The 21271-nt window shown below is 43.7% G+C and overlaps 1 protein-coding gene across 2 annotated transcripts in view; it reads right to left on the reverse strand.

The window, feature by feature from the left end:
* The window catches only part of HDAC3 (histone deacetylase 3), an 86041-nt gene extending 65073 nt beyond the window's left edge, over positions 1-20968 (reverse strand). For both annotated transcript variants that reach the window (XR_012250905.1, XM_073649671.1), the window contains exons 1-6: positions 20828-20968; positions 18209-18291; positions 16070-16212; positions 14741-14822; positions 13696-13752; positions 13569-13624 (exon numbers count right to left, since the gene is read on the reverse strand). Coding sequence is in view for 1 of the 2 variants with exons in the window: in XM_073649671.1 (XP_073505772.1) it covers positions 13569-13624; positions 13696-13752; positions 14741-14822; positions 16070-16212; positions 18209-18291; positions 20828-20960 (554 nt within the window). In the remaining variant the exon portion in view is untranslated. The remainder of the gene's footprint in view (positions 1-13568; positions 13625-13695; positions 13753-14740; positions 14823-16069; positions 16213-18208; positions 18292-20827) is intronic.
* Positions 20969-21271: the final 303 nt, after the last annotated feature.

Raw genomic sequence — 21271 nt, forward strand, 5'->3', positions numbered from 1 at the left:
ATGTAAGACTCAGAGGAGTGTATCACACAGGAAGGGATTAGATACGCGGTATCTAATGCAGGTAATGTGTGACACTGCTCTGGCAACTTCTATGGGAGCAGAGGTGTAATGGGTTACACCGTTCCATCCACTTCTATGGGAGCAGTGGTGTAATGTGTGACACCGCTTCGTCCACTTCTATGGGAACAGTGGTGTAATGTGTGATTCCGCTCCGTCCACTTCTATGGGAGCAGTGGTGTAATGGGTGACACCGCTCCGTACACTTCTATCGGAACAGTGGTGTAATGTGTGATTCAGCTCCGTCCACTTCTATGGGAGCAGTGGTGTGATGGGCATTAGATGCACATCTCTGGGGACTATCACATATGATGGGCATTAGATATATGGCTCTGAGATGGATCTCGCATGATGAGATTAGATACACGGCTCAGGGGCGTATCACGCATAATTGGATTACATACATGGTTCTGGGGCGTATCGCGCATGATGGGATTTGACACCCGGTTCTGGGGTGTATCACACATGATGGGAATTAGATACACAACTCTGGGTGGTATCATGCAGGATGGGCCCGAGATACATGGTCTGTTAGGTCAGTGTCTCCTTCAGACAATTACAGTAACATCGCAGAGTTGTGTCACTGTTCAGAGCACAGCAGCGTGAAAGCTATTCTGCTGTGCTCTGAACACTGCGGTGACAGCAGTGTGGAGTGGTGATCAGCAGTCTGGTATTGTACTACTACTGTTAGGCTGCGAACACCGCTCACCATTGCCGATACTCCCCTCATCCTGGACCTCAGCGTTTGCTGCATCCCGGCACCTTCTGTCACTGCTCACACTGCACAGCGTGGGCGGGACTGTGGGAAAGTGAAACCCGCAGCATAGCTGTGAGCTTCAAAAAAAATGGCACCAACTCCTCCCACAGCTATAACCTGGACAGCTCAGGATGTGTGCCCAGGCCACAGCTGGAGGCAGTCACAAAGCAGGAGATGCGGTCAGAGGCCGCCCGAAGTCTCCCAAGTGCAGGGGCTGCCACATTTGAGGCGTGTGTCAGACATTTACACACCAGCAAATGCAAATGGCAGCCTCAGTGGCTGCAGAAAAAAATAAAAAACAGTTAAAGCAGTGCATTTGTATTAGAAATAACGGATTGTATAATCAATTAACTATTAATACAGAAATAAAAATGTTGCAACCTTCCCTTTAAGGTCAAAATGGGCTTTAAGGGGTTAAAAGTGGAAAATATTAAAACTTAAAAATATTTTTCATATTTTATACCATTAAAATAAGTTTGTTTTTTTAAATTGGAACATTAAAAGGAAAAAAAAATACAGTATTGTTGACAAAAAAAAAATCTTTTTGATAGCATGAAAAGGGGTTTACCGGTCTAAAATGACAAGTCTGCAGTCACTGTGTGTGTGTCCGCAGTCACTGTGTGTGTGTCTGGAATCACTGTGTGTGTGTCTGGAATCACTGTGTGTGTGTCCGCAGTCACTGTGTGTGTGTCCGCAGTCACTGTGTGTGTGTCTGGAATCACTGTGTGTGTGTCCACAGTCACTGTGTGTGTGTCCGCAGTCACTGTGTGTGTGTCCGCAGTCACTGTGTGTGTGTCCGCAGTCACTGTGTGTGTGTCCGCAGTCACTGTGTGTGTGTCCGCAGTCACTGTGTGTGTGTCTGGAATCACTGTGTGTGTGTCTGGAATCACTGTGTGTGTGTCCGCAGTCAGTGTGTGTGTGTCTGGAATCACTGTGTGTGTGTCTGGAATCACTGTGTGTGTGTCCGCAGTCACTGTGTGTGTGTCTGGAATCACTGTGTGTGTGTCTGGAATCACTGTGTGTGTGTCCGCAGTCACTGTGTGTGTGTCCGGAATCACTGTGTGTGTGTGTGTCTGGAATCACTGTGTGTGTGTCCGCAGTCACTGTGTGTGTGTGTCTGGAATCACTGTGTGTGTGTCCGCAGTCACTGTGTGTGTGTCCGCAGTCACTGTGTGTGTGTCCGCAGTCACTGTGTGTGTGTCTGGAATCACTGTGTGTGTGTCCGCAGTCACTGTGTGTGTGTCCGCAGTCACTGTGTGTGTGTCTGGAATCACTGTGTGTGTGTCTGCAGTCACTGTGTGTGTGTGTCTGGAATCACTGTGTGTGTGTCCGCAGTCACTGTGTGTGTGTCCGCAGTCACTGTGTGTGTGTGTCCGCAGTCACTGTGTGTGTGTGTCCGCAGTCACTGTGTGTGTGTGTCCGCAGTCACTGTGTGTGTGTGTCCGCAGTCACTGTGTGTGTGTCCGCAGTCACTGTGTGTGTGCGTCCGCAGTCACTGTGTGTGTGCGTCCACAGTCACTGTGTGTGCGTCCGCAGTCACTGTGTGTGCGTCCGCAGTCACTGTGTGTGCGTCCGCAGTCACTGTGTGCGTCCGCAGTCACTGTGTGTGTGTCCGCAGTCACTGTGTGTGTGTCCGCAGTCACTGTGTGCGTCCGCAGTCACTGTGTGTGCGTCCGCAGTCACTGTGTGCGTCCACAGTCACTGTGTGTGTGTCCGCAGTCACTGTGTGTGTGTCCGCAGTCACTGTGTGTGTGTCTGGAATCACTGTGTGTGTGTCCGCAGTCACTACACGATGTTCCAAATTATTATGCAAATAATATTTTCTCAGATTTTCCCAAATTACCTATATGAATTGCAGTCATTGTAATTTTCCAGTCAAATAACTATTAGAGTACAATTGAAAGGTTTTTGTACAAACTGCCTATGATAACAGTATATTTTTAAAAAAATAAAAAACTCAAACTGCACTCAAAATGCATGTTCCAAATTAATATGCACAGCAGAGTTTTCAACCTTTTCATTTTAATAAAAAACAAAAAAATGGTCATTTCTGAAATTATAAGCAGTAGCAGGTTATTACAAACTGAAATCAAACAGTTTTCAACTCAAAACTTTATTCTAGTTGATGTTACATTTGCCCTTAGGACCCCTTGTTCGAAAGGAGCTTCTGAACTCTCTCATCCATTGAATTTGTCAGGTTTTGGATGGTTTCTGCTTCAATTGTTTTGCATGAGGACAGAATACCCTCCCAGAGCTGTTGCTTAGATGTGAACTGCCTCCCGCCATCATAGACACTCCTTTTGATGATGAGGTTCTCAATGGGGTTGAGGTCAGGGGAGCATAGGTGCCACACCATAAGTTTGTCCCCTTTTATGCCCATAGCAGCCAGAGATGCAGATGTGTTATGTGCAGCATGAGACGGGGCATTATCATGCATGAAATGATCTCGATGGTCCAGATGGATGGAGTGGGGGATGGCTGGTTGATGGACACCCCATGCAAACACGGCTACGGCGCTAACAAGGAGGAGGTGGAGTAATGTTTTGGGCTGGAATCATGGGGAGAGAGATTGTCGGCCCTTTTAGGATCCCTGAAGGGGTAAAGATGAACTCCATAATGTATGTTGAGTTTCTCAAACAGCACTTCCTTCCATGGTTCAAGAAGAAGAACCGTGCATTCCACAGCAAGATCATTTTCATGCATGATAATGCCCCGTCTCATGCTGCACATAACACATCTGCATCTCTGGCTGCTGTGGGCATAAAAGGGGACAAACTTATGGTGTGGCCCCCATGCTCCCCTGACTTCAACCCCATTGAGAACCTCTGGAGCATCATCAAAAGGAGTGTCTATGATGGCGGGAGGCAGTTCACATCTAAGCAACAGCTCTGGGAGGGTATTCTGTCCTCATGCAAAACAATTGAAGCAGAAACCATCCAAAACCTGACAAATTCAATGGATGAGAGAGTTCAGAAGCTCCTTTCGAACAAGGGGTCCTATGTGAAAATGTAACATCACCTAGAATAAAGTTTTGAGTTGAAAACTGTTTGATTTCAGTTTGTAATAACCTGCTAATGCTTATAATTTCAGAAATGACCATTTTTTTGTTCTTTATTAAAATGAAAAGGTTGAAAACTCTGCTGTGCATAATAATTTGGAACATGCATTTTGAGTGCAGTTTGAGTTTTTTATTTTTTTAAAAATATACTGTTATCATAGGCAGTTTGTACAAAAACCTTTCAATTGTTCTCTAATAGTTATTTGACTGGAAAATTACAATGACTGCAATTCATATAGGTAATTTGGGAAAATCTGAGAAAATATTATTTGCATAATAATTTGGAACACAGTGTATGTGTGCGTCCGCAGTCACTAGGTGCGTCCGCAGTCACTAGGTGCGTCCGCAGTCACTATGGGTGTCCGCAGTCACTATGGGTGTCCGCAGTCACTATGGGTGTCCGCAGTCACTAGGTGTGTCCGCAGTCACTAGGTGTGTCCGCAGTCACTATGTGTGTCCGCAGTCACTGTGTGTCCGCAGTCACTGTGTGTCCGCAGTCACTATGTGTCTGCAGACTTGTGACTCATCCCAGCGCTCGCACTGAACTGTGAGGATTGGTCGGGGTCAGCGCTGGGCACGGAGGTCACATCACTGCAAGTATACGATATGCGAGCTGTTAGAAGTATTTGTAAAGAGAGGAAGCTCAGTAATGCTGCACTGCCCCTCCACCCACTGACTGCTGTGAGATGAAACCTGAAAGAAGGTGTAGGTAATTACACTTATTTCTGCTCTGCTCCTGGGACTTTGTAGTCACACACAGCTCTGAAGTGCGATAATGCCTGTGTCATTGCTTGTGTCATACAGACAAACCTGCTCCAAGCTTTTGCGGGGGTTACAAACCCAATATGTGAGAATGCTGTCATAAAAGGAGATGTTAAAACTTAATCTATGCTAATTTTAAAGTATGTGAACTTGCGTAGATTAGGATTTTTCCTTCGAGCAGGCGAGCACACAGATAAAGGCTGGGATAATTGGCAGATTATATATGCAGATTATGCAATGTCACAGATCAAGCCTTGCAGTCATGTCATTTCTCAGATCTCCTCATCAAGGAGAATCAATTTAATAGAGTCTGGTTTAGGATTTTTCTGTTTCTGCTGATAAATCCGCTGGCCGGTTTCATCATGAAGTTATAATTTGTAGAATGCCATGTAGCAATGGTAGTTAGCATTTATTGTACCATACCGGGGATGTGCCTCAAACCATACAGTGTATTTATTTCTTTAACCTCTTTCTTATGAGCCTACAAAATGTCCTGTACAATGGGTGAAATGCCTGGGTGTGCCCTGCGATAGCAACAGCTCCAACAAAGCTCTACCACACGCTCACAGCTGTATCTACCAAAGGCTTTAACTGCTCATGCGGTGTAACAAAAAATACTCCACAAAAGTCAGTCATATGGAGGCACCCATGTCGCCATTTTCCGAGACCCGTAAGGTTTTCATTTTTTTGGGATATGTGGTGGTGTAACAACTTATTTTCTGCGCCCTGAGCTGAAGTTTTTATTGATACCATTTTTGGGGGTCAATACGATGCTTTGATCGCCTCATTGCATTTTATTGTAATGTTGCAGCGGCCAAAAAAAACGCAATTCTGGCGTTTTTATTTTTTTTCTCATTACGCCAATTACTGATCAGGTTAATTTATTAAAAAAAGAAAACATTAAGAGTCTCGGAAAAGACACCATAACCAATACTTTTTTCCTTACAGATTTACGAATTTTTTGTCGCCGCTTAACTAAAAATTATACATGTTTGGTATCTGTGTATTTCTATTCATAGACTGTAAGCTTGCGAGCAGGGCCCTCACTCCTTTCGATATGAAATATGTTTATTCTGTATTTTCTGTATAAGTCCCCCCTAAAATTTGTAATGTGCTGCGGAATATGTTGGCGCTATAAAAATAAAAAAAAATATTAATTATTATTGACCTGGAGAATCATATTCTTAGGTTAGTTTTACTATATAGTGAACATGGTAAATAAAAAAACAAAAAAAACAATTGTGGAATTGCACTTTTTTTGCAATTTCAACACACAGGAATTGTTTTCCTGCTTTCCAGTGCATCACATGATAAATGGTGTCATTCAAAAGTATAACTTGTCCCGCAAAAAACAAGGGGAGGAGAAAACAATGGCTCAAAAAAAGAAAATTGCAAGGTCATAAAGGGGTTAAAAGACTCCTGGGTTGCTTTCGCGGTATATTTTGGGTAATTATCCATCTGTAATGTGAAGAGCTTTCCAATCAACCTTGCTGCATTTGGTTGAATCTGAGCAGAAAGTATCATCCTGTACACTTCAGAATTCCGCTGGTCTTCAGCCACATCATCAATAAACACTAGTGACCCAGCACCATTGGAAGGTGTACATGCCCATGCCATCACACTGCCTCCATGTTTTACAGATCATGAGCCGTTCCAAGCCTTCTCCATATTTTCTTCTTCCTATCATTCTAGTACAGGTTGATCTTAATTTCATCTGTCCAAAGAATGCTTTTCCAGACCTGTGTGGCTTCTTTAGATGTTTTTTTCTTAGCAAAATCTAACCTAGACTTTTGATTTTTAAGGCTGATTAATGGTTTGCACCTTGTGGTGAACCCTCTGTATTTGTTCTCATGAAGTTCTCTTTATGGTAGAATTAGATACTGAAACACCTACTTTCTGGAGTGTTCTTCACTTGGGTGATGAATCTGCTAAACAGTTGATTTGGCCACTCCTAACAATTCTGTTATCTGTTAGATGGATTTCTTCTTTTTTCCCAGCCTAATGATGATCTGTTACTCTTCCAGTGAGATCTCCTTTGATGGCATGTTGAGATAACAGTCCAATTACTTTTGGTCCCTTTAAAGAGGCAGCTACATATTAAAGAGCTGTAATTCCTAAACACTTACTCCAATTAGGATGTGAATAACCACAAATTAAAGCTGAAAGTCTGAATTTAAGCCCATACTGATTATATAACTGTATCTTGAATATTTTTGGCAAAAAGCTAAAATTTGTGTCACTATCTAAATATTTATGGACATATACACACACACACATAGTTGAAACCAGAAGTTTACATACACTTTATAAAGACACATATGCATGGTTTTCTCAATATCTGACATGAAATCAGAATAAACCTTTCCCGTTTTAGGTCAATTACCATAATTATTAATATTTGCTAAATGCCAGAATAATGAGAGAGAATGTTTTAAGGCAATTTTATTACTTCCTGCAACGTCAAAGGTTTACATACACTAAGATTACTATGCCTTTAAACAATTCTGGACTGCCCATATGATTATGTCATGTGTTTGGAAGCTTCGGATAGGTTTTTTGGCAACATCTGAGTTAATTAGAGACACACCTGTGGATGTTTCAGGTGTAGCATCATGGAAAAGTCTAAAGAAATCAGCCAAGATATCAGGAAGAGAATGGTGGACTTGCACAAGTCTGGCTCATCCTTGGGTACAATTTCAAGATACCTGAAGGTGCCTCGTTCCGCTGTACAATTATACGCAAGTACAAACAAGATGGGAAAGTCCAGCCATCATACTGCTCAGGATGAAGATGGGTTCTGTGTCGCAGAGATGAATGTGCTTTGGTCCAACATGTGCATATCAACCAAAGGACAAAAGCAAAAGACCTTGTGAAGATGATGGCGGAAGCTGGTAAGATTGTGTCAATAACCACAGTGAAACGAGTACTGCATCATCATGGGCTGAAAGGCCACTCTGCTAGGAAGAAGCCATTACTCCAGAAGAAACATAAAAAAGCCAGATTAATGTTTGCAAATGCACACAGGAACAAAGACCTTAGTTTTTGGAGACATGTCCTGTAGTCGGATGAAACTAAAATTGAACTTTCTGGGCATAATGACCATTGTTACATTTGGAGGAAAATGGGAGAAGCTTGGAAGCCTAAGAAAACCATCCCAACTGTGAAACATTGGGGTGGCAGCATCATGTTGTGGGGTTGTTTTGCTGCAGGAGAGACTGGTGAACTTTAGAAAATAGATGGCATCATGAGAAAAGAAGATTGTGTGGCAATACTGAAGCAACATCTCAAGACATCAGCCAGGAAGTTAAAGCTTGGGAGGAAATGGTTCTTCCAAATGGACAATGACCCAAAGCACACTGCCAAAATGGTAACAAAGTGGCTTAAGGATAATAAAGTCAATGTTTTGGAGTGGCCATCAAAGTCCTGAGTTCAATCCTATTAAAAAATTATGGGAAAAGCTGAAAAGGCAAATGTGAGCAAGGCGACCTACAAACCTGGATCAGTTACACCAGATTTGTCAGGAGGAATGGGCCCAAATTCCGACCAAGTATTGTGAGAAGCTTATGGAAGGATATCCCATACGTTTAACCCAAGTCATTCAGTGGGGGCAATGGTACCAAATACTAATGAAATGTATGTAAACTTTTGACTTTGCAGGAAGTAATAAAAATGGCTTAAAACATTCTCTCTCTCTCATTATTCTGGCATTTGGTGAATATTAAAAATGATGGTTATCCTAATTGACCTAAACCGGGATAGGATGATTCTGATTTCATGTCAGATATTGAGAAAAACATGCATATGTGTCAAATGTGAGACCAGGGGTTTTCGGTGAGCAATACTACACAGACAACACAGGGTGAGGGTAAAACAGTGTGGAAATATTTTATTGAACCACAAAGCGGACAATAAACACATAGAACAGTCCCAGCAAATACCCAAGATGGTACAACATTACACAGTCTCATCCTTCCGCTCCACCTGCCTGGGATAGAACAACTGTGACTTTGGGACTTCCAGGGCCAACTACCTCAACCAGTGGCCCCCCCGCTTCTGGCAGGCCCCCACAGAGGGAAAGTAGCAGCAAGCGTAGGAAGCTAGCAGTCCATTGAGGTATAATGCTAGGAGACCCAAGAGTCTCACCCTGGCCTCTCCGAGAGTTTCCATGGGGTCAGATGACCAGCTGGTGCCAATCTGGCTTCTCCGAATGTCTCCATGGGTTCCAGGCGACCGGAGGGTCCCACCTGGCAACCCCAAACAACATATCCATGGGGCCAAGTGACTTCATTTTCCCAACCTGGTCTCCCCAAATGTATCCATGGGCTCTCTGATGGTCAATGGAGACCAGATCCGTATATTTCCAGTCAGGACTGTGTATCCTTAGGCCGTAATCATGTAGAATCCAAATCTGTGTCTCTTTGGTTAAAGCCATGCTTACACGCTGATGCTCAGAGAGTCTCTCTGATATTTGATTCTCCTTGTAAAGTCTTTCTGATTCTCATCTCTTTGCAGCAGGATAGAAAATCCTTTTTTTATATTTACATATGTGGCTAAGGTCATCAGTCACAGGTCAGAGATAAAGGTGCAGGGCTCACTCAGGTCTCATTGTTTGATCAAATCAATTTACATATTTGGTATATCAGGGTGCTCTTTAAATCAACATTCAGCTGGCTTTAGTATAATACGTAATTAGCATAATCACAATCATTGTTTCACAACGAAGAGATAACAAATCAGTGTTATACAAATAATCGTATGTCCTTCTTGATCAGCCATAGAAATACACATATATTTATAAGTCAACAGATACACAATAGTGTATTTCTCTTGGTTTAACAAATCTATTCGTCTGGCTGATTAAGATTAGAAGCAGTAAGCAGTATTGCTTATGCAAAAAAAAATGCCAAGTGCATGTGAAAAACAGTCCAAATGTAGTGGACAAGTATAATAAAGTATCTAGAGGCATTCATACCATGGGACCGAGCCTGCACATACCAAAGCCTGTTTCGCCTTGGCATTTTCATGGTATTGCAAAGCCAAGGAAAAACACGCAACGGGGTGAGGGGGCTCGGTCCTATGGCATGAATGGATCTACATAGTTTACTGTATTTGTCTTACGTTTGGACTGTTTTTCATGCACTTGGCATTTTCTTGCATAAACAATATTTGAAACAGTTGGCTGCTTTATACTGTATATGTATATTGTTTTATACTGTATATGTATATTGTTTTATATTAATCTTTGCTGGACATAATATCCAGCTTAGTCTCTGGATATCCAAGTAGGTCTTTTATAAGTAGTCTGTTTCTAATTTTTATCATACTGCGCTGAATTTCGGTTTTCTTTTCTATACTTTTTGACTACATATATTAATGGTTAATTATTGGATACATGTGGCTTAATTATATGACATTGGACGCGAGAGCCTTCGTGTCTGACAGTGTTTCTCCATATCTTGTTGTTATATTGTTTGAACAAATAAAGCCTTAGTCTGAAAGACAGTTATGAGTGTGTGACATCTTTATTGTAGGTGGTATTCCCACCTCTGTTTTATTTGCTTATCAAGTTAAACTGAAAATACTATCCTCCTCATATTTGACAGTAGAAAAACGTTAATTTCCCTTAAAATGTTTTCTTTATAAGGGATTGGACCAGATTAGCCAACGGCCTCTTAGGACTCCTCTCCACAATGGCTATCTGCCACTCAGGACACTACAGGTTTATCCACATGTTAAGGTCACCCATCCAAAACCAACCAGGTTGTTACCAAACCTATTGATGACCTTATGCATTATAGAGATGTCTCTTTACAGACAACCCTTTTTAATAAGGAAAACATATAGATGGGGTGGTCCTTGTCTGATAACCATTTTACAATTTAGCTAGAGCCTTTTCATGCAAAACTATAGATGGTAGTTAAATATTGATGGACTATATCCAGATTATACCATAAGGTAAATCGGTCTGTCTGCTTCTAATGGACAATATGAAAGTTTAATGACACGGGAGCCATTCAGCAAATGCATTATTACAAGGGAAAACCTACTTAAGCAGTTTACCAATATAAGTCATTAACCCCTTTACCCCCCTCCAAGGTGGTTTGCACGTTAATGACCAGACCAATTTTTACAATTCTGACCACTGTCACTTTATGAGGTAATTACTCTGGAACGCTTCAACGGATCCCCCTGATTCTGAGATTGTTTTTTCGTGACATATTGTACTTCATGATTGTGGTAAAATTTCTTTGATATCACTTGCGTTTATTTGTGAAAAAAATCGGAAATTTGGAGAAAATTTTGAAAATTTCACAATTTTCAAAATTTGAATTTTTATGCCCTTAAATCAGAGAGATATGTCACACAAAATAGTTAATAAATAACATTTCCCACATGTCTACTTTACATCAGCACAATTTTGGAAGCAAAATTTTTTTTTTTTTATTATGGAGCTATAAGGGTTTAAAGTTGATCAGCGATTTCTCATTTTTCCAACAAAATTTACAAAACCATTTTTTTAGGGACCACATCACATTTGAAGTCACTTTGAGGGGTCTTTATGACAGAAAATACCCAAAAGTGACACCATTCTAAAAACTGCACCCCTCAAGGTGCTCAAAACCACATTCAAGAACTTTATTAACCCTTCAGATGCTTCACAGGAATTTTTGGAGTGTGGAAGAAAAAAAATGAACATTTAACCTTTTCCACAAAAATATTACTTTAGACCCAAATTTTTTATTTTCGCAGCGGTAAAAAATAGACCTCAAAATTTGTTGTGCAAATTCTCCTGAGTAAGCCGATATCCCATATGTGGGAGAAAACCACTGTTTGGGCGCACGGTAGGGTTTGGAAGGGAAGGAGCGCCATTTGACTTTTTGAATGTGAAATTTGCTTGAATAATTAGCGGACGCCATGTTGCGTTTGGGAAGCCCCTAATGTGCCTAAACAGTGGAAACAACCCACAAGTGACACCATTTTGGAAACTACACCCCTCAATGATTTTATCAAGGGATATAGTGAACATTTTGAACCCAGAGGTACGACACGGAATTTGATAACATTAGGTTATGATACTGAATAAGTTGTCATTAGTCTTGAGCGCAAGTGCTCGCTACTTGAGTTTGCATCGGGTACTCGGATATGCACCAAGTATCGCGGCTGCTCGAGTGACATGCTCGAGTCCCTGCCCCGCAAGTTTCACGGTTATTAGACACCCAAAAAAAACCATGCGGGGATTGCTCGTGCATGGCAGGCAATCCCCTGAGGTTTTTTTGGCCGCAAAGCATATGGGGCGGAGACTCGAGCATGTCACTTGAGCACCCGCGATACTCAATGCATACCCAAGCACCCAATGCAATCTCAAGTAGCGAGCACTTGCGCTCAAAACTAGGCGCCATATCATTTTTTTTTTTTACTTTTGAAAAAAATCCCAACCCTAGCACAACCACCCTAACCCTAGCACATCCGTAAGCCTAGAGTTTATTTTTTACGCCGTTCCTCGTGCGGTATAAGTGATTAGACGACTTTATTCTTCGGGTCGATGCGACTACAGCGATACCAGAATCATATGGGGTTTTTATGACTGACAGCTGTCACACACTAAAAGACACATTTTTTTTGTAAAATCTAGTTTTTGCATCGCCATATTTTGAGAGCTATAATTTTTCCATATTTTGGCCGACAGAGTCATGTGACAGCTCGTTTTTTGCGGGATGAGTTGACGTTTTTATTGGTACCATTTTCAGGCACGTGACATTTTTTGATCGCTTTCTATTCCGATTTTTGGGAGGCAGAATAAACAAAAAGCAACAATTCAGGAATTGTTATTTTTTTTTTTTATAAGGTAGCTTTATTCTTCGGGTCAGTACGTTTACAGCGGTACCACATTTATATAGTTTTTCTATGTTTTGGCGCTTTTACACAATAAAAGCTATTTTACAGAAAAACATTTTTTTTTGCACCGCTTTATTCTGAGAGCTATAACTTTTTTATTTTTCGGATGATGGAGCTGTATGGCGGCTTGTTTTTGCGGGACAAGATGACGTTTTCAGCGGTATCATTTTTATTTATATTCGTCTTTTTTATCGCGTGTTATTACATTTTTTGTTTGGCAGTATGATAAAGCATTGTTTTTTTTTTTTTTTTTAATTTATTTTTTTACTGGGTTCACTAAAGGGGTTAACTAGTGGGACAGTTTTATAGGTCAGGTCATTCCGGACGCGGCGATACCAAATATGTGTACTTTTATTGTTTTTTTTCCACAATATTTATTGATAGGTACATTATATATTTTTTTGGGGGGGGGGGGATTATTTTTTTCCACTTTCTGATTCTTTTTTTACTTTTACACTATGTCCCACTATGGGACTTTCACTTTTAACTTTCAGATCGCTTGTATAGCACAGGAATGCAGCACCATCCCTGTGCTGTACAGGCTGTCACAGCTGCACAGGGAGAAGTTACTTTGGTTATGCACTGCACATGACCAAAGTAACTTCCTGCCACCTGGTGACCCATATGTTGTCATGACAACATCGGGTCATCATGACAACACCCGGGATCTGACTAAGACACCGCGGGACGCCGGGGGAGGAGGTGAGTATCACACTTATCTCCACAATGCTGCGATTGACATCGATCGCAGCATTGCGGGGGTTAATGTGCCAGGAGCGGTGCGGGACCGCTCCTGGCACCGGGTGTCAGCTGCAACACTCAGCGGCGATCGCCTCGCACCGCTTGTGTGCGGGCGCCATCATCGCTCGCGTAATAGTACGTAGCTGGTCCATAAGACCCAGGGCACAGCTACGTACTATTACTGACGTGGTCGCAAAGGGGTTAAAAGACAAAACAATTCAATGCTACAAGCGATTAAATATGTCCTGCGAAGGGGCTCTTAGTCTGCACACACAGGGTTATTACTAGAAGTCTTACTTGAGTAGTTCCAGGATACCGATCACAATATCATTCACATAGCAGAATCCAGAAGCCTACGAGAAAATGAGGGACATCAGTAAATGAAGACATGCAAATATCAGAGAGTTAGATTCTCTGAATTTACCTCAAATTTCTTGGCGTGGTGAAGTCCTCCAGCCCAGTTAATCGCAATGTCACAAATCTGTGCACAAACAAGTATAGGAATGTAAAATTAATATTATAAAGTTATATATAAATGCTGTAGGGATTCACACTCAGCAGTAGGCAGTGTTCACACAGACACTGGATTCTTGGGTCATAACAATGGGACGTTTATTTCCACAGGTTGACAGCACCGAAAAACAAAACCATAAACATAAATCCTTAGCCTTGTCCAGGCGCTAAAGAAACAAAATAGACCCTGCCTACTCATACACCACTGAGCTAGTCCCAGTTCAGTCACACAAAACTGCTCTCGTCCATAGCAACCAGTGATTTTTGGCGTTTGGTGCAAATGACCTGTGCAGTCTCTTTTCAGAGAGATTCCTGCTTGTCTCTCTCTCGAGCTCCAATGCAATCCACTCTGGTCAGCTTCCCCAGCTGACTGACTAAGGTGAACACCTAGCCTGGTTATATTCAGAGTTAGCCAGGTGCACCTAATCAGAACCTGTAGAGCTAGAAATCTAAATAGCGAATAGTAGTAAATGTTTTTTTCCTACTTTTTCTATTGCCTACACCTGGGGTGCGTTATATAATAAGTTGCGTCATATAGTCAGAAAAATAGATTTTACAGTCAACGCTCACTGTATGTATCCAATTATTTTTTATCGAGCAATTTTCCGTTGTGCCTTACAATGTGATAAATCAAGGAGTAAATCAGGGATAGGATAAAATCCTTAGGGTAGGTCATAGATATCGGAGTGGTGGAGGTGAGAACTTTCTGTCCCATTCTCAGCCAGTACACAATGTACGGAGCTGAGCCATTCCTGGTGCAGTGCAACGCCTTCAATCAGCTTATTGGTGGGGGTAGAACTTAAGACCTCCACTGATTTGATAGTGGACATAGGTCACTTTACTTTTTAAAATATTTTTTTTTGTCATAATCCTTAAAAAGAAAACTAATAATGATATAAAATTAGATTTTACTAGCATAATAAAGACAAGGAGTCATTGTATACTGTGAGAAATACCTTATTGTTCAGTTGTGTAGCTCCCTGCAGAGAGGCCCCGGTATATCGAGAGCAAAACTCAAAGAGGCCTGGAAACACTGGGCTGTCAAAATATAAATGGCAAAAATAAAAGATTGCAGCGAAGAGAACCAGACTTATCGGTTTTACCGTACTTCAAAAGGAACACTATCCAGGACATTCATCATCTGTACTTGGATAGGTGAGAAGTGGCTAATCAATGGAGGCACACTCTTGAGACCCCCACCCTCACTAGCCCCTCATACCTTCTCACTGTACAATCGCAGCAAGAAGTTGGACCACGCATGCACACTTCTGCTCCATTCATTTCTATAGGGGTAATGGAAACAGCAAAGCTCTACTATTCTGTCTCCATCAGCCACACAGATACTGAATGGAGCGACAGTGAGAGTACATTACATGATCCCTGCTGCACTGAACGTCTCCTCAATGTGGTCATGTAGTGATGTAAAGATCGAGGGACGACCAAGCCAAGGAGGCAATTCTCTAATATAACTTTCCTTTAAAACACAGATGCCTCGATTCCTCAAGACTGGCGGTGTGCACGCTAGTTTTAATGAAAAGTGCACTGGAGTTCATTAAATAAAGCTCCTCTTAAAGGAAATCTGTCAGCAGGTTTTGCTATGTAATCTGACAGCAGCATGATGTAGGGATAAAGTCTCTGATTGCAGCAATGTATCCCTTAGTTTACAGGGTGCAGCAGTTATGATGGAATTACAGTTTTGTCTGCTGCAGATCTAGCAGAGCTCTGAATGCTGAGCTGTGTATAACCCCATCTATACCTCTCTGATTAGCAGCTTTCTATGTACAGTGTATAGTGACAGAAAGCTGCTAATCAGTGCTGGAGGCAGGCTTGGACTAGGAGGCATGAGACACCTCATCCTATAGTGAGAATCTTCTGCTGATAAAACACTGATTATGTTGAACAGTAAAGTACAGCCTAGTAAGTGACACATTGCTGGGATTGGGGTCTTTGCCCTTACATCATGGTGCTCTTGAATTACATAGAAAAAACCTGCTGACAGATGACTGTGGCGCATCTTTCAGTTGACAGGTGACTGTCACTCACTTCGGGATAAGATCTGACCACTTTTCACAAAGTTAGTAGAACTTACTAGGACTGGTGGAAAAAAGACAAAAGACACAAAATGTTGGCATGACTGAGTTGCACAACACATTTTGCAACATTTCATTCATTTATATGGCAAAATTCTGGTGAAAACTGTTGGATGAATCGGCCCCATCATTTTGATGAGCCTCCTCTGCAGTCCTATAACAATATGAACAGCTGTGGGATGAAGTGTCACTTACCAGTCATCACCGACATTGAAGGCATTTAAGCTTTTGGTGAAGCCCTGCATGTTGTTGGGGCTCACCCGCTGCAGGAAATCAATGTAATCCTCAGAGTGAAAGCGACACATATCATGCTGAGAAGCTTGGTACGGCTTAAACACCTGCGGGCAAGAAGAGGAATAGGTGTTATTTCTGCAGTGACCTGTGGCTCATTCATGTCGCTACAATTCAGATCCAAAACCATCTACCACCTGATGAACAATTCTTCCTCCAGTAGCCCAGCAGTATTTTTGGAAGCTAATTGACCTCAAGCAAGTAGTGCTAATACCAGCATTACACTTTAGCAATTCCCTTACGTTCTTAATTTCTTAACACTTCATTTGAGCTTAGCTTACAACTTAAAGGGGTTTTCCACCTATGGGGACTTTATTTTTCTTAAAGTGAACTTGACAAGTCCAGAAGTGCTAATGACACAATCACTCCCCTGTGCTGCTCCGGTGAGTTGGACAGAGCACACTTCCAGTGATCCGGCTACACAGGATTTAAAGGGAACCTATCACCAGGATTTCCCAATATAAAGTAAAGCCACCCACTTTAACTGCTCTATTATCACAGTCCATCAGACAGCTCCCCCTGCATATCCCAAAAAATACTTTTAATAAGTTTCCTGCACCGTATACTAGTTGGCATAGTCCAGGGGTGGGCAATTCATTTTCCAGAGGGGCTACATGAGAGACCGTGACTGTTGTGGAGGGCCGAAACAATAGCCTGAAATTAACTCTGCGCAATTTTAACATATTAATTATAATCACTTCATATTAATATTAATTGTATCACTTAATATTGAGCAGAATTAAGTATCCAGACATCCCCCTATATACTGTTTGAGCACACACAGCCCCCTATATACCATAAGAGCCTCTCCATGTCCAGCAGGAGACCCCCCCCCCACAGCCTCTCCATGTCCAGCAGGAGACCCCCCCCCCACAGCCTCTCCATGTCCAGCAGGAGACCCCCCCCACACAGCCTCTCCATGTCCAGCAGGAGACCCCCCCCGCACAGCCTCTCCATGTCCAGCAGGAGACCCCCCCCCCACAGCCTCTCCATGTCCAGCAGGAGACCCCCCCCCCACAGCCTCTCCATGTCCAGCAGGAGACCCCCCCCCACAGCCTCTCCATGTCCAGCAGGAGACCCCCCCCCCACAGCCTCTCCATGTCCAGCAGGAGACCCCCCCCCCACAGCCTCTCCATGTCCAGCAGGAGACCCCCCCCCACAGCCTCTCCATGTCCAGCAGGAGACCCCCCCCCACAGCCTCTCCATGTCCAGCAGGAGACCCCCCCCCCCACAGCCTCTTCATGTCCAGCAGGAGACCCCCCCCCCCACAGCCTCTTCATGTCCAGCAGGAGACCCCCCCCCCCACAGCCTCTTCATGTCCAGCAGGAGACCCCCCCCCCCACAGCCTCTCCATGTCCAGCAGGAGACCCCCCCCCACAGCCTCTCCATGTCCAGCAGGAGACCCCCCCCCAGCCTCTCCATGTCCAGCAGGAGACCCCCCCCCCCAGCCTCTCCATGTCCAGCAGGAGACCCCCCCCCACAGCTTCTCCATGTCCAGCAGGAGACCCCACCCCACAGCTTCTCCATGTCCAGCAGGAGACCCACCCCCCCACAGCCTCTCCATGTCCAGCAGGAGAACCCCCCACAGCCTCCCCATGTTCGGCAGCAACTGACCCCCATCCTCCGGCCTTTGCAGATGGCCATTCTATGTCATCCAGAGAGCGATCCAGAGGGGGCACAGGTGCACTCTGCTCGGCCCCACAGCACCTATTAACTGGAAGTGAAGTCGACGCATCTGGGACTTATGAAGGTATTTTTGGGATATGTAGGGGTAGTTAGCAGCTTATATACAGGCTGATGGACTGAGGTACAATAGCTAAAATAGCTAAATATTGTGAAAATTTGTGACAGCCCCCCTTAAATGCAATTTACCTGCACATAACCCCTATATTTGATGGTAAATAGCGTTTCTGGGCATATCAGATTCCCCTTAAATGCAATCACTCACTCCTGGTTTTGGATTACAAATACTAAACTGGCTGATTGGTTCATTATCATATACTAAAATAAACAAACAAAAAAAATAATGAACATAATACTTACTATCATCTTTTTATACAGTCCATAGTGGAGAACTAAGCTGTGAGTGAGAGCCAGTCGGTGAGGTTTCATCGGATGACCTGTGCCTAAAAATTATGGACAGAGGTTAATAGTGTAAAAAGTTTCTCAGAACGGGGTGTGAGGGATGTTCTATTGTAGTCACAATGTGTGGGTATGGCCTAAGTGTTACTTAAATTACAAGGTATTGTGCTTACTTCTATAGTGCCACCATATCCCACAGTGCATTACAGATACTGTCATCGCTCACATTCCAATATCTCTACCAGTACGCAAACAGGGAGAAAACATATAATCTTCTTGCAGATGTTGTCCTTGGTGGGCTGAGAACCTCAGACCCCAGTGCTGCAAAACAACAGTGCTAACCACTAAGCCACCGTGCTGCCCTACTCCAGTCTATATGATCAGGCCGTTCTACAAGAGAGTGGTGCTGATAATGTGACATCACCCACCTGGCGATCATGCCCGCTTCTCGGTAGGCTTGTAACGTCAACAGCACTGCTCACTGTCGATGTGCAAGTGAGCCGCTCTTGATGGAGCCGGATAACCTTTAGAGAAGCACTCCCATTATTTTATTCATTAAGTGAGTGCATATGTGCAAGTAGTATAGTGTGCCACTCTCTCCCGCTTCCAGCAACGTCACCCATCTGCAGACTATTCGTGTTGCACTGCACTCTTTGTGACCCTGAAGTAACTTTTAGGACACGTTCAAACGCTCAGTATCTAGTCAGTATTTTACATCAGTATTTGGAAGCCAAAACCAGGAGTGGAACAATCAGAGAAATAGTATAATAGCAACACGTCACCACTTCTGTATTTATCACCCACTCCTGGTTTTAGATTACAAATACTGACCAAATACTGAACGTGTGAACGCTGTGTTAAAATGTAAGCCTGTGGAGCTTCAGAACAAGGCTCCATAGGCTTTCACTGTAAAAGAGACTGCCAGCTCCCACACAGAGTGAGCCGGCTAGTCGCAATTGAAGTGCCGTGATTGAGAAGAGGAGCAGAAGGCTGCTGGATCCCGGAGAAAGCAGCAGATGAGTTAAAGAGGTTGTCCACTACTTGTACATTAATGGCCTATCCTTAGGATAGACCATTAATGTCTGATCAGCTGGGGTCAGACACCCAGCCACTCCACCGATCAGCTGTTATCGGTGTCGGCTGTACGGAAATACTCAGTTGCTCAGCTGCTCCATCTACTTGTAGTGGCTGCCGCAGGGTACTTACTACACATCTGCCTCCTATTGATTTGAATAGGAGGCGGATATGCAGTACCAAACTCCAGCCACTACAAGTAGACGGAGCAGCTCGGCAAGTGAGTATTTCCGTACAGCCGACACCGATAACAGCTGATCGGCAGGGGGGGTGTGGGTGTCAGACATTGATGACCTTTTCCAAGGATAGGTCAACAATGTAAATATAGTGTACAACCTCTTTAATATACTCACACTACATGCAAATATACACAGATTTAATGAATACAAATCTTAATGGGAATGCTTCTTTAATACAGATCCGACAGAAAATCTATAGTGTCAGGCTTTAAAGCGCACCTGTCAGCAGGATTGTGCTCAGCAAACTACATACACTGTCAGAAGGGCGACATTACACTGATTAATATGATACCTTGGCTGATGAAATCATACATATTCATCTGCAAGATCTTATGACAGCTCACTGATCCTTCACTGACCTGCCCCCACTACTAGATGCATTATGTAAAATAGGAGGCAGGTCAGTGAACGATCAGTGAGCTGTCATAAGAGCATACAGATGAATATGTAAGCAGAACACCAGATAGAGCGCCCCCCACAGGTCACCCAGAAGCATGAGCATATCATTATCTCCAAACTGAAAGGAAAGATTACACAAGAACCACAGGACACATTTAATCAACCAAGATGTCATTTTAATCAGTGTAATGTCGCCCACCTGACAGTGTATGTGGTTTACTGAGCACAATCCCACTGACAGGTGCTCTTTAATGATGCTTCTCAATGCAAGACTGCTCCTTCCCTTTAGTCGTTAACAAGATTTATGTCCAGAGCCTACGAAACGTGCAGTGACGCTTAACAGGGGTTGTGCCTTGTGCCCACTCCGGCTTTGGTCAGGGGTGTTGTGCAGGGGCCCATGTAACCCATGGGGTACACATAACTCATACACAATACTCGCTGGCCATTAACTGTGCTACCCAGAATGTAACTGTACCTCTGGACAAGCCCTTGAATGAGACGCTGCTGCGCTTGTGCCGATCTCTTGTGCCTGTAGGTGAGATCGGAGCAATCAGACATGAGGAATAAGGTAAGTACAGGGTACAACATGTAACACAGGCCCAGCAGGGAGTAGAGGAGAAGCCAGGCTCCACTTCCATCCTACGCCTGGGAGATCGGTGGCTCCAGCTCCGCTGCACACATAATAGCAGCAGCACACTGCAGGCTGCACATGACATGTACCGCACACTGCAGCCAGGTGGCGCCCTGCCTCACACACGTTCACACGGTGCGCTGCGGTCCTGCACGGCTGCATAGGCTGGTAATAACGCACAGTGAGGCCGGCACACGCACAATGTCACTATTAGCCTCCACTCCGCGGGCGACTCACCATAATGGAAGTTTCCCACATCCGGGTCGTAGAAGTAAGCCACGGTTTTGGACATTTTCCCTAATAAATTGAATGTATCCCCAAGTGAAAAAAAAAAAACTCCACTTCCGCCAGCGCACAGGAACTGCGTCATCGGGAAAGCGCCCCCCCCCCCGACGGCACCGCCCACCGTACCGCGCGTCACCAGTTACCAGGTGGAACCCGCTGTTCTCTCTGTCGCCGTCTAGTGGTCGCCAGTGTACACTGGTCTGCAGGCTGGAGGCGCTCCACAGCGGTGATTTCTAGAACGTCATACGGAATGTCTCCTGCCATGTCTGCAGCAACAGCAGCCGGAGTGATAGCGGCCTGTACACACGGCCAGGCTATCCACACTAGCGTCAGAGCTGCAGTGGTATTAAGTGTGAGGGCAAGGCCCAAGGCAATACCTGACTGTACAAAGAAGAG

Source organism: Phyllobates terribilis, unplaced genomic scaffold, assembly GCF_046119375.1.
Source record: "Phyllobates terribilis strain yellow unplaced genomic scaffold, ASM4611937v1 Scaffold_10__3_contigs__length_209671492, whole genome shotgun sequence".
Taxonomy (NCBI): Eukaryota; Metazoa; Chordata; class Amphibia; order Anura; family Dendrobatidae; genus Phyllobates; species Phyllobates terribilis.